General features: G+C 36.6%; 1 protein-coding gene across 6 annotated transcripts in view; it reads left to right on the top strand.

Moving 5' to 3' along the window:
• KCNH8 (potassium voltage-gated channel subfamily H member 8) overlaps positions 1-14,175 on the top strand; it is a 215,427-nt gene that overhangs the window by 189,171 nt on the left and 12,081 nt on the right. For all 6 annotated transcript variants that reach the window (XM_030009338.1, XM_030009336.1, XM_030009337.1 and 3 more), the window contains 4 exons: positions 1,786-1,824; positions 3,571-3,926; positions 7,835-7,941; positions 9,017-9,093. In XM_030009338.1, the coding sequence (XP_029865198.1) occupies positions 1,786-1,824; positions 3,571-3,926; positions 7,835-7,941; positions 9,017-9,093 (579 nt within the window). The remainder of the gene's footprint in view (positions 1-1,785; positions 1,825-3,570; positions 3,927-7,834; positions 7,942-9,016; positions 9,094-14,175) is intronic.

Below are 14,175 nucleotides of genomic sequence, written 5' to 3'. Positions count from 1 at the left end.
ACATCTAGGAGACAGCCATATAATGATTTCTTTCTCTGTTTTCAAGAGGTACAATCAGGATTGACACATGGGCTCAGGAGGAAAAAAAAAAGGTGAGGAGCAATCTTCACCTGCATTACAAACTACAAATGACAAATCACTTCTAAAGCCTTCAGCAGGCAAATTCATACTTATTAAGATCTTTTTTGTGAAGCTGCTAATGTTTGGGATTGGCTTGGAGTTTTAATTAAGGCTGTTATTTAATATTCATACCACACCTGTGCCTAAAAGCCAAGCAGACTGATGCCCCAAAATTCTGGGCACTCTTCTGAATTAATCTTGTTAAACATATGTGCAAAGTTGGCCATTACTACTTCCGAATTCTGACTTTAACATTTTAGTACATTTCCAGTTTCCTGTTCTCCTGAATCTTGAAGGAGATAGTGTTTCTTCAATTGGCATAGATTACAGCACAAGCTGGGAGATTTCAGCATCTGAGATCTCATCCTCTGCCAATATCGTCTAGCACTTTATCTAACTCAGGAAGAACACAGCAGTTATTTTATTTACATAGCCTAATTATTCCAGTTGATCTGTTTGGCAGTTATTAGAGTGTTATTGCTAAATTTATTGATACACCTGCTACTGGCTTGGCTGTTGTGGTACATGATTTCTGCTTACACAAACTTAAATATTGTATATTTGTATATTATACCACTACTAACCCTCACTTTTATGAGCAACTACAAAACGATTTTCAGGTTAACTTGAAAGACTTGTGGAGCAGAAAAAAAAAAAGGAAAAAAAACCCCCACAACTATTTTTTACAAATCAGTACCTAAAATTCATGTATTTAGCAGTTCTGAAGACTTTTATCACAAACCAGGAAGTCCCAATGACTTCCAGAAAGCCTTAACTTCTTCTGCCTGATTTTGGAAAAAATAAACTGATGCTACAAATTTAAAATCAATGTGTGTTAAGCACTTTTTATTTTGACATGTGTCTTTAGGAAAGCTGAAAATCAATTCTGAAAATTCTACCTGGCAAACTAAAATTTGCCTATAAATACAACATGTAGGCTGTCAGAGACTTGCCCATGGTCAATGCATTGACATTCAAATAAACAACAGAATGTTCATAACAAATATTATTCAGCAGTTCCAGTGGATTTTATTACAAGTAGTTACACATTAAACTTGCATGATTTTTTCTTCTTCCTTTTCTTTTGTTTTGCTTTCTGTTTAACCGAAAAAGGGAAAATGTCATGGCCTTGGATAGCTTAGGCACGTATCTCCCTCAGGATTATATTGGTTCTACTTACTTCAGTCCCATCACTGCCTTTGAAAATTCCCCAAAGGTACTACAGCTAGATCATCTACATGTAAGGACTAGGCTGGCACAGGAGCTAAAGCTACAAAGAGGTAGGGCCAAAGCAGAGCACTGTTCCTGCATGGGATTCCATCAAACCAGCACTGAAACCCACCAGGCATACATTCACCTATCTACATTTATTCACAGATCTGGAGCCTTGACCCAACTTTTATTAAAGTAAAATGTTATTTTTACAGCAACTATCTTTTTAATAAAAATAAAACAATTTTTTTTTCTCCCAGCATCTGTTTCCAAGGAGTGTCCTTAGTTCAGTGCTAGCTATGTCACCATTTAATTTAATACAGTTGTTTTATCATGAGATTCTTTTTTTGTATCAACATAAATGTTTTGGTTTAGATGTTTGTATGCTCTTGGAAGCCAATACTGTGCAGATGCACATATTTGCTACTTTTTTGTTTTGTTTTGTTTTTTCAGGTAATATCAAAATTATCAAACAAGTCTACGCTATCTCAGGTATGTTAGTCACATTTTAAATATGCCAAGGTTGACTTTGAAACATGGACACAGTTATGGCCAGAGCAAAGCTGGAAAAACTCCAACTGACTTCCAAGGTTTCAGAATGAGACTTTAAATAGCATCCTGCAGATAGTTCTGCCACTGTCCATTTTATGAGTAACAGCTTATGATCTTTTCTTTCAGGTGCTGGATTTGGATATCTTACTATAGCACCTGCATTTTAAATACGTGTTTACCCTAGCCAAAGTTTTGAATACGGGTAACGCTCGTTCTCTGTAGTGTGTAGGCTGCATCAGTGCCAGCTCCTGTACAATTTGATCATCCTGACAGCCTTCAGATGACTATTATGGTTGACAACAAGGCTGTTATATTTTATATAGACAGGTCTTTTGCCACTGTTTTAAATTCTTACCTTTTCATACATCTCAGATGGAAAGAACCTAGTTCACTAAATCTGTCAACGTATACTAAGAGAAAAGCATTCATTTAATGGAAGTATGCTGTAGAATGCATCAAAATTAAACCCATGCTTCAAAACATTTAGACCAGATACTAATAGGGCCTTAGAACATTTGGACAAATTCCCCAGATCTGCATTTCCACCCAGCCAATCTTACTTGGCCTGAATGTGGGAAATTTGACTATACAAGCTCATCTGAGGTTTTCTATCTAAAGTTAACAGTGCCTTAATCAAGCTTGATTAAGAGGAGTAGCCTGAAAAAAAAAAAATAGTATTAACTTTTTCTGAAACCATGAAGTTGCATTTGGCTGTACTCTTCACTGTGACGTGTGGAGTTTGTTAATTTGACCTGGAACCTGACTCTGCCTTAGTCCATCCACCTACTACCAATAAATACAGTAAGTTGCACCATGGGAATAAATGGAACTATTTTTGAGTTATGGCCTGATCCTGCCGTGAGCTCCATATTGGCATGTCTCAGCACTCATGACCAGTATATTTTGTTACCATGAAACAATACAAAGAATACATTGCTTTCTTACACTGTGCTTTAATTAGCACCTAAAGTACAGAACCCAGGTTTATGTTGACTCTAAATTGCCTTGGTTCCAACGTCAAACATTCAAATTGCATTTTTTTTTAAAAAAGAGGTGTAGCTCTGCTTTTCGATGACTCAGTTCTGAAGTTGACACTGTCACACCACTGGTGCATTAACAGGACTTTGTATAAACTGAAAAATTTGTCTACTATCCCAGCAGTGGTTTCAGTTACAACAACTAAGAAGGATACAGAGGACATTCAGGCTTGAGCTGAACTGGTGTAAATGCTATTTATACATTATAAATGGCTCCATATGAAAATGCAGAATTATATGAGTTACCAGCCTCAGTTCTTTCCCTTGGTCCACCAGGAGTCTGAGAGTGTAAAATTCAAAAGAAATAATGCCTCAGCAAAGCAAGATTAATCTACTCAACCGCACATATGGCTTATGGCTTGTAAGAGCTAGTCATGTAATCTTTCTTGGTAACAAAACATATTGCAGTGAGTTCACTGGCTATGTCACTAGTGACCTTTTTTAATTTGTTTATATTTTTCTCACGTATGCACATATAGCCATAGTTGAGGAGGGAAGCTATGGAAGAGTTCCAAAAGAGTTATCTCTAAAGAGAAAATGAAAGCTGTGCTACATCTGGGTTTGTTCCAGGATGGACACCAGAAGAAATTGTATTTCTACAACATCAGGCTCTGAATTTTACCCTAGTATGTATTATCTGCTATTTTAGACAGAGCTCAAGGGAAATGGAAATATAAAGAAGACACTCCCTTCAATTGTAGAAGATGAAGATGAGGATGAGGAGGGAGAAGAAGAGAGCAACACCCTTTCACCAATCCATACAAGAAGCACAAATTGCTCTCAGCAGAAGAAGGCTGGAAGCAATAAAAGCCACCTAGGGAGAAACTTGAAGCAGTTGGCCTCTGGAACGGTGCCCTTTCATTCACCCATCCATGCTTGCAGTTCAAACCCCTCAAGAACCAAACATGAAACGGAGCTCCGTTACTACTCCAGAAGGAAGGAGAAAAACCTTAAGTTACACCTTTCAGCACTGACCACCAGTGGTCCACCTGACCTGAGCCCAAGGTAATATTTAGGAACAGTTATTTTCTCCTCAATCATGTAACTCCTATTAAAAATATCATGATTGTTACACTATAAAATATTTCTTTTTCTTTAATAGTTGATACTTTTGTTCATCCCACAGAGAAGGATAAGTCCTCTTATTGTAGGAACTATTATACACTATGCAGAATGTTATGACTTTAGGACTTTATTGCAAAATAAAGTATTTCTACCACTAAAAAGGGAAAGTATTGAGCAATTATGAAAATGACTATTTGAATAGTCTGGCTTTCTGGTATCATTTTGTCCATCTATAATAATATGCATTCCCACAATAGCACTCTGAAATATTCTGACTCCATCAGAGAGACAGCAATTTAGAAAGCAAGTAGATGATAATACAGCATAGCTGTGCAAATACAAAAATTACTGGAGTAGAGGACTGTAATGGAAAACTATTGTCTAGTAATTTTAGGAAATATTTACTTCTTTTTTACATTAGAGAAAGGAAACCTGATAACGCAAGTTATGTAGAGAGTAAATATGGAGTTGAGAAACTGTTTTTCTGAGACGTTTTACATAAACAAGAGTCATATAATAGTTTATTGTGGTACAATTAGTGTATAATTTTAAATATTTCCATTTTTTACCTTTATGTTACTTGTAAGGTGATTTATGTATCTTACTTCTAAATTGCTGCAATGTAATAATTAGCTATTAACCAAGAGTTTTGGGATCAGTTCTTCACAGAAATCACAGTCACTTTTTCCACATACAAGGAGCTGCGACAGTTAATCTTCCAGTTCAGGTTTTGGGTTCTATAATTTGAAGTATTTTACATGTTCAAGAACTTCCTTTATTCACTACAGGAGGAGTGGTAGTTTCAGCAACTTGCCATTGCAAACTTGAAATAGCCACAGCTTGACCAATATTTGTTTAGCTCTGTCAAGGCACCTGTCCCTAAGGATTCAATCATAAAAAGGACATGGAAAATTATATAGAAATATTTCCCCCTCATCATATATTTGATCAATACAGTTACATTTCAAATAGGAGCAGGACAGAAACCGATTTTAGTTTTGTCAATACAGGGGAAGATAATGTGCTGAAAACCAGCTTCTACACTAGCAAAATTGAAATGCATAGTGGATATTTTCTCATTTCTTTCATAGATCTCACATGAATTTGGCTCATGTCAACTATAAGTAAAGGTCATTATCATTTGCATAACAAGTGGTAATTCAGGGAAAAGCTACCTTTCATATTTTCTGCTGCAATGTAATCTTATTGTAATCTCATTATTGTTCTGAACATACGCAGCTAGACATTAGGACCCAAGGCTGCAAGAGCAAATGTGAAACAAGTATTGTTACATATATTATTGTTTCCTATTTCCATTCATAATTTTATAACTGCACAATAATCCTGTTAATAGGTTGGAAAATTGGCCCAAGATGTATGTGTTTCTCAGACTTGGTTTTCCAGCCAAAACACTTTCATATTATTTCCCAGAATGAATTTATAGTATTAGAACATTTAAACTGACAAGTTAAAACCACTTTAAAAGAGCCTTAAGTGTTTCTTAGTAAGTATTAAAGAGAAAATAAGACCTTAATTAAGATCCTCCATTTTGTGTGCTGTTGGACAGCAGCGTAAGGGGAAGGCAAGACTCTGGTTGAAATGTCCAGTCACTGCAGTTGTGAGGTATTTAACCACACTTTGTCAAGAGAATACACTTTGTCTGCTTAAGGAACTTGTTCTACTGTGTATGTTCCCCAGAGTAAGCCAACCAGAACTCTTCACTGGTGCTTCAGGCTCTTTCTTTGTATACCACAGTGAGGGCAATAAAGCACAGAGAATGGGTAAAATATTTAAATAGTTCTGGGCACAAGGAAGAGAAGCCAGCATCCTAACTTCTAAGATACAGTCATAGTCTTCCCAATCACTTTTTGGATACTGCCTATGAAGTAGAAGAGCATCAAGAGGAAGAAAGTGTAAGTGATAATAAAGGCAGTCCTGGGAGGAGGCATTTATGTGTTTGAATCTCCTCAGACCCACATGGATAAGTGCACTCTAGCCCTTACTGACTGGATAGAACTGGTCACATGTTAATCTTTTCTGACTTTTTGGCTTCTAGGAATGGAGGTGTCTGTCTTCAGGAGAAAATTCAGGACTGTACAATCGCTAATTCACAAAGGACTGAGACTTCCCAATTACTTTTGTTCCCTCATGTTTTCAACTTACTACGTTATGTTGCTCCACAGCTAGTTCCTTGTATATGAATAAGCATCTTGCCCATTAGATATTTCCCACATAGAAGCCTGTCTTTTGACTCTCCAGAACTAGCAATTTTGGCTACTAGGTTTCTTTTTAGTCTGATCTTTAAACACTTTAAAGAATATAGCATCTATAAATTCCAAGTCAGATCTGAGTAGGTTTTCCCTCGTGTGCTTTAAAGGCAGTTAAAATGTTATCACTTTATACAATTAGAAATCTCTACAAAAGGGATATTGGTGTTTAAAATTTGCTTTTTGAAGCAGTGAGGCCAGATGACACTAAATAGGTTTTATAGCAAATTTCAAACAAAGCAGGTTTTCAGCTGCAGATAACAGTATAGGCCAGAGCAGCTTAAGCATCACATTTGATTCTCATCTCCTCCCAGAGGCTGGTTAAGACTAGAGTGAAGTCTAGTAACATCCAGCTGACGTCATGAACACTCAGACATGACACAGAGCCCTAAACCCACATGAAGAGCCAGGAAGGACAACGTAGGTATGCATGCAGAGCTCTAAGTTACATGGGTCTTTCCAGTCAAGAGGTTTGCTTGAGAATATCCTTATGTAGATGGAAAGTTTAATTTCCATCATCACAAAGTTATCATGATTGAGAGGCCAAGAACTGTCTGTATTCACCCTTCCAGATTAGTATTTAACTCATCTGCCTACTGTAAGACAAGTTCTGAATCTTGTGCCTGGACAAAACAAGAAATTGATGCTCCACGTCTGTCAACTTGCAGCTTTTTGAGTCACCTTCATTGACTTTAAAATAGTTCCCTTTATAGTACAATTTATTATAAATGAGAACAAAAAATATTCATAATTATATATTTAATAATGTGTATTGATTCCTCCAACTGATACCAGTTTTCTATTCTTTGTATGCAGCACTTTATTATTATTATGAAAAGCTTTTTTTTTTTTTCTCTTTGGATTTCTTGACACTGCAAATTGGAGGTCAACTGCAATGCATGAATAGAGATAACTGACAAAAACGCCTTTTCTAGTAGTTAGATCCAATACCAACAGTAATGTAACTGGGACAGTGCAGGTTGGTCTACACATCTTCCTATACGCAATTTGCAAACAAGATTGTTCTGCCTGAGCTAGTTAGTTTTAATCAAATTTGAGAATAGCTATTTGCATGGCAACAACACTTTTGACTGTGGTTTACAGAGATGCTTTCATAAATATATTATGTTCAGGCTTAGCGTCTGTCTAAGTAAGCCTAATACAAGAGCCTGACTGTTATGTGCAGGGAGATTTAAACTCAACAAGAGCATAGTGAAGCATCTTTAGTTTGTGTAGAAGAAAGAATGGCAACAGATTACTTTAGATATGAAAAGCAAACTATATTCAATACAGGTTTTGTTAGGACCCAGTATATACTGCAGAAGTCATGAAAATTTTGAAACTTCAATTAATTATGTTTGGCTTCACATTCTTTCCTCTAACAGTATGTTTAATCTTTAGTGACTCACAAGAAGTTATACCAATATAATATTTTTTACTTTTCTCCAAACTGAATGTTGTGCAAAGTTTACCATTGCTTACAATGTGCCCTTTAGGAGTAATTTTGGCAACGTAATTATGAATGTGATGTTTATGAAACTGCTTATGAAACTGCTCCATCACTCCAATTTTTCTCAACAGAATTGTTGATGGGGTTGAAGATGGAAACCATAATGAGGAAAGCCAAACCTTTGACTTCAGCTCTGATCAGCTCAGGCAGGAATCCAGGTTATCTCCTACAATTGGAGGTGAGTTTTGCCTGGTAAAAAATCACTCTTCAAAGAAAACAATTTTCATAACTGCTTTTTGTTCCCCTTTGTTTCTTTGATTCTCAGAGTGGCATAAACGGATTTAACACATATCCATACTTTCAGTACTATTTCAGTACCAGAACTAGTCCTGTAGAAAAATACAACAGGGTCCCAAAGGCCATTTCTTGTTTTCCTGCTAACAGACAGTCATGATAAAACAGCTTGCAAAGAGTACTGTATTTTCATGCATTATATTTTACCAGCAGTATTGTAGGATCAGCCAGGAGCCTCATGCTCCCAAACCTTTGGGCATGGAAGGTACTAAACACAAGGACTAAATGCAACATAAAAACATTCTAATCGAAAAAAAAAAAAAAATCATAAAGAGCCATATGCAAACTTGGGTCTCAATTTTCATTAAAGATATTTACAGAAGTGGAGGAGTATGGAAGTACCTAGATTTTTAGAAGTAAAAGAGTGAAAACCTTAAATAGCAAGAGGTTTTAGGAAGACTTAAATGACCTACACTCTGAAAAGGTTGATAAAATAGCACCACAGAGGAATAGAGCATGTCAACATGGAAAAGAAAAAGAGAAAGAAAGAGACAGAGAGGGAGACCAGTGGACTAATGCTGAGGTGACACAACTAGTGCAGCTCAAACTCTTTTCAACATCTCCTCTTTTATGAATAAACAGTCCTCACATGGTTATGACCTTTTCCATGGAGGCTGTAAGGACACATTTTGTTCCTGTTAAAGCCAAACAGAAAAATAAGAATAGAAGCTTAATTGTACCTATGATTTTTAAAAAACATTGTGTGACTTGTCACACGGTTGGCACCAGGGTTGTCATTTTCAGTCCTTTCATGTTCAGACTGAAGCAAGCAGTATGAACTTTTTTTGTCACACTTCTCTTGCATGTTATACACTGGACATTAAACACAAGATTTTATTTTCATTCAATTCAAGTGCAAACTAGGTTTAAATTTAAAGCATTGGATAAGTGCAAGAATAGCATTGCTGTTTCCAAGTTATTATACTTCTCTCATTTACATGCATTTGAATTATTTTCAGAGGCCGAAATTGGTGCTGCTGTGCTTGTTATCAAAGCAGAAGAGACCAAACAGCAGATCAGCAGGCTTAATAACGAGGTAATGAGCTTTTGTGGGGGTTGGAGAATATTAACAATGATTCAAGGAATGTTGAAAAACTCAGAAAACTTGGGAATATGATAAATGTGTGATAAAGAAGTCTCCAAAACTGGATAGGGTTCCTACATTTAGAGCGGTTTGGGGCTTTTAACTTTTTCCCAGATTAATTTTTTACATGAAAACTATATAAAAGTTTGTGTCACAGGCTAGAGCTAAAAACAAAGTAAGGTTAGCATAGTTAGTGTACCTAATTTTCTTGGGATTTATCCTCTTCTGGATGTACTTCCATTTCTCTCTTTCCTCTCGTTCTTTCCCCAAGCCCCTTCTTCCAACTTTTCTTGTCTTGGTGAATGCTATGCTTTTGGAGAATTTCCTTGAAAGAAATGCAAATCCAGTCATGTTCAAATTCATATCAAACATTTCAAAGCACTTTACCTGTGCCTATTTAGAATAAAACAGAAGTTCATTCATTCCTGCTTAAGCAATATGACCTGAGGAATGCAGGGCCAATATTGTTCAGTGGAGCTTTCTATTCTTCCCTTCTATTAACTTCAAACCTGTAATCAGCTATCAATCCGACACTAAAGAGATGTTCTCTGACTAAACTCTTTCATATATCCAGCTACTGCAGTACTTTGGCTAACAAGATGAAAGCATCAGACTTTAACTTCACAGTTATACTGCAAGACTAAAATCTGTTCCTAGCATACTCTGACTTTCACTATGAAGAGGTTAGAGACAATTTCTTATGATTCCACATGAGGAAAGATTTAAATAAGTCCAACCACATAGATTCACTTCTTTTTTCCTGATCTCTTTGGTTACCAGAAATCTCAAGTTTTATTTTATTTTTCCTTCTATATTGTGTACACTTAATCTAGTTATTTTTTATTTCCATATATGAAGAATTGGGCTTGTAAACTTCTTTCATCCTGGGTCAGGTTAACTTGGTTATATATCATATAGCTTAAATATCCTAAGTTAAGAATGCATGTATGGTTAGTTAGTCACTATGAATACATCACCTCATTTGTACATCAAACTGTAGAGTTCAGACAAAAGTCATGCCCCATTGACTACAGTTTTTTATAAGGCTTGGTCAAAGAACTCAAAAGTATCTCCAAGGTGTTCATTGACAATACTATTATGGTAGAAAATTATATTCCTATGTAATACTTTTGAAACAGACAATTCATATTGATTCATTCATTTTGACTTTGAAGAGGACAGGTATTTTTAAAATATGAAGATGTATTATGTGGTTATCCGCAAGAGGCAACTGGAAAATACATCATGGTGGCAGATGTGCTAAGGCAGGCATCTTGTGGATTAACCAAACATTTCAACTGCAACAGTTCTGGGCTTGCCATTGCTTTTCTAGTGAAAAGCAATAAATAAATCTTGGAGCAGGGCATTATGTTAAATAAAAGAAGAAGAAGAAAAAAAAAAAACAAAAACATGATGAAGGTCATTTCCCTCCATGCACAATCCTCATTTTTCCCTGCTAACACTATCTGAACAAAATGTTATGCAACTTGCTCACTCACAGTAACATAAAAAAGGAAATATGACCCCATGCAGTAATATGACCACATGCACAGTATGCACAGTCATATGACCACTGAAGTTTCCACACAGGGAAACAGAATCCAAAATCCAGAGACAAACTTTTCGCTGTTCTGAATATGGTTCACTCTTTTATTTTAAAATTGGGGAGGGGGGATCAGTCCATTTTTTCAACATAATATGCTACCTGTGAGACTTCACTTGAAATAAGAGGTGCTTACCTCCCAAGACTGCTGCAATCTCTCCTTGGATAGGGACAGATTTGAACCACTAATTCTTGATTAAACAAATCAACCATTAGGTTGTCAGACAAAAAGAAGTCATCACCAGCAGGTCCTTCTTTTCTTTCCACTGGAAGTGTGACGAAAGTAGGTTCATCTATAGTCTCTGTCTGTTGATCAGGTATTAGGAGTCCTATAATTAAGAGGAGGAGAATCTCTGGAGATTTAAAGAGAGTACCACCAACTTCTGGAGTCTTGCTAGCTTGGTGTATAGGACAGAATTTGTTTTCACACTGCATAACTGACTGGGGCCTGCACCAACACAGAGTGCTAAGTACTAAAAGTGGAAGCCAAACAAGGTTTTGGTAGGTTTAGACATCTTTTGGCAACACCTGAATTGATTGACATCTGGCCTGGTTAGTCATAAAACAACATTAATAGTAATGCAACCAGATGATACAAATAACACAATAATGTTGAAAAAATTCTGAAAATAGTTGTCCTTACTGTTTAGTCACAGCAAAGAAAGATACCTTTCTCCGATTACAGAACCTCATAGAACTTACAGAAGATTATAGAGCTACATGAGGCTACATGAATGATTATGGAAAACCCTACACTCTGGAAAACACACCAGACAGTCTAGGAACCTAAGGGAACATTTATATTCAACTTTGCAGTATCGCTAAGATTAATTTACTCCATGCTGTATAGAGTACATTACATAGAGTACATCTACACTAGTGTAGACATGTTTAAGATGAAGATTGTTGTTAGTGCCTTGCAGTGCTTGGAAGGAGTATTCTCTACTTTCCAAACCTATATTTTGTTTTCTGTCTTTGGTAGGAAGTCCCCTAGCAAAGGCAACAGCGTTCTGCATTCTGACCAAGCAAGGGTCTTAAACATAGAAACATTTATATACATGAGAATTCTCAACTCAATGTGACAATGCATGGGCATACAATATGGACAAATATTGGACTGGGACATAAAAAAAAGACATGAGAAGCAATTCTGAACTGGTGTAGATTTAGATTTCATAGGCAACATTCTGGGCTCAAATACCAGAGACAGATGGGTATCCTCCAAGTCATCCCATGGATCAAAATTTACACTGAAAAAACTTCATGACTATAAGGCTGCTTAATTGCATATTCTACATGTATTCAAACATGCCCCATCTGGAGTTTCTGAACTGACAGTACTGACTTGGTACTTAGCCAAATAAGCCTATGAGTAGTCTTGCTGGAATACACTAGCTGTTCCTTGGGGTTTTTGTTGTTACATTAAGTATTGAACAACACTTGTAGATCCAGTGCTTTTATCATTCCATCACTCAATGATGACCATTAATGGAAGATTATGACTGATGCTGCAGCAGACTGCTAGCAGTAGTTAAAATACTGGCAGAGTTAAAAACAAATGTCTCTATTAAGACATGCAGACTCCTCCTGGAAAAGAAAATATGAGAAAACAGGTCACAAGTAGCCAACAGCAGCAAACATTATCATTAATACATTTTCCAGTGGATATTAGAAGTCAATCAACAAATGCAGAAATAACTGCTTTCATGAAAGGCAATTGTATTACAACAGTTCACTAGTTAGATTAAAAACATTTCAGCTGTTCATTGGGGGAACAAAGGCATGCATCTTCCCATTCAGATATTCAATATGGTCTGTTGTTAGCAAAGCAAATCAAAGCAAAGCAAAGCAAAGCAAAAAGAAGTTACCCCAGAGATAAATCTATAAAACAAGCTATACCCAGCTTAGATATCCAGTGGAGCTCTTAGTAGTATTTTAGGCATATGACAGACACTACATAATCCAAAGGATTATTACCTAAGAAGGGGACTAACAGAAGACGGAGCCTTGATTTCACTTCTCAGATTTTGTTACCTATTAACTTTAGGACTAATGGATGCACAGACTTCCTCTAAGGAGGGTAGGCTCCAAAGTCAGCACTGACACTTTATTAGGCAATGTGAGATAAACTTGAACACACCCCAGATGCCTATTGTATACCTCCATGGTTTGTTTGGCTGCTCAGATAGCTACCCAGCTTCTTCATTCCCTCACCTAACCTCACTTTGCATTTTGAGCCTGAATGAGATCCAATCTGATAAAAGGGAATTTCCCTTCGGTTCAGTATTGCAAGGTGGAGTGGAATAGGACTACTTAGTCTCCTACCCTATTTGCCCATTCCACTTAGTCTAAATAATCACTGAATAAAAAAGGCTTGACTTTCATTATAGTTCAGTATGTTCAGTATGTGGCAGGCAAGAGAGTTAAGGTTCAGGTTCTTGCTCCTGTAAAATCCAATTACTTAAGTGATAGTTTCAAGATTAAGTGAACAAAGACAATCCAAAAGAAAATGCTACCAATGAAGAGTTTTAGAAAATGCGACAGGCAAAGACAGACAGAAAGAATTTGGTTTGTTGAGATCTGCTGGAACAGTATGTTTCCAGTGCCCAACAGCATGGCATATGTTCTGAGCTGGGAAAAGCTTGATTCAAAGACCTGCTCCAAATTAGGCAGAGCAAGAATTTAGGAATAGGTCTTCTGCCTTACAAGTACGCATCCTTCCTTTGCAGACGTCTGTACTCACAACCAATGCATTTGTCTGCAAAAACTGATCAGACGGCTGCATCTAAACATTCAGCATTTTTTCAGAGGCACCATTTAGCTGGTGCAATCATACATAACTACTAAGGAGCCCAGAAGTAAAAATAGGAAATCACTAAGCAGATTTTCTGAGAAATACAGATGGCCATAAGTCTAGATTAAAGCACCTGCCTATCACTGTCCCATTGTCTGTAGCTCTGTATCATTTGAATGTAACTGTATGAAAAGAGTGTGGAAATACTTGCATTTTGATTCAATGTGCAAAAGTCAAATCTGAATTATTTAAAACATAGACCAGTTAAAAATAAGAAAATATCCAAATTTTAGTCATAAGTTTTCTCTCATAATTTGCAGAGCGCAAAATGTTCATGTTCTCCATTCAAATACACAGGTACACAGTTTCATGCTCAGATATACAGGACATCCTGCACAGTGCATGCAGACAAACTCAGATTTCTTTGTCATGTCCCCTGGTTTTCCCATATATAACCCAGCTCCAGGGCAGCCTCCTTCAGCTTCAGAATCGGGGGGCTGATTTCATACTTTACCACATCAGTAGACCCCACAATTACAGTACTAAAACAGGATAATGAACAGAGTACTCACATTTCTCCCATTCAACTGAAAAACAAACAAACATGAGGAAATATGAATAGGGTCAGGTTTTGTAC

This window comes from Aquila chrysaetos, chromosome 3, assembly GCF_900496995.4.
Source record: "Aquila chrysaetos chrysaetos chromosome 3, bAquChr1.4, whole genome shotgun sequence".
Lineage (NCBI taxonomy): Eukaryota > Metazoa > Chordata > Aves > Accipitriformes > Accipitridae > Aquila > Aquila chrysaetos.
The sequence above is the reverse complement of the archived record's forward strand: the minus strand, read 5'-3'. Positions and strand labels throughout refer to the sequence as shown.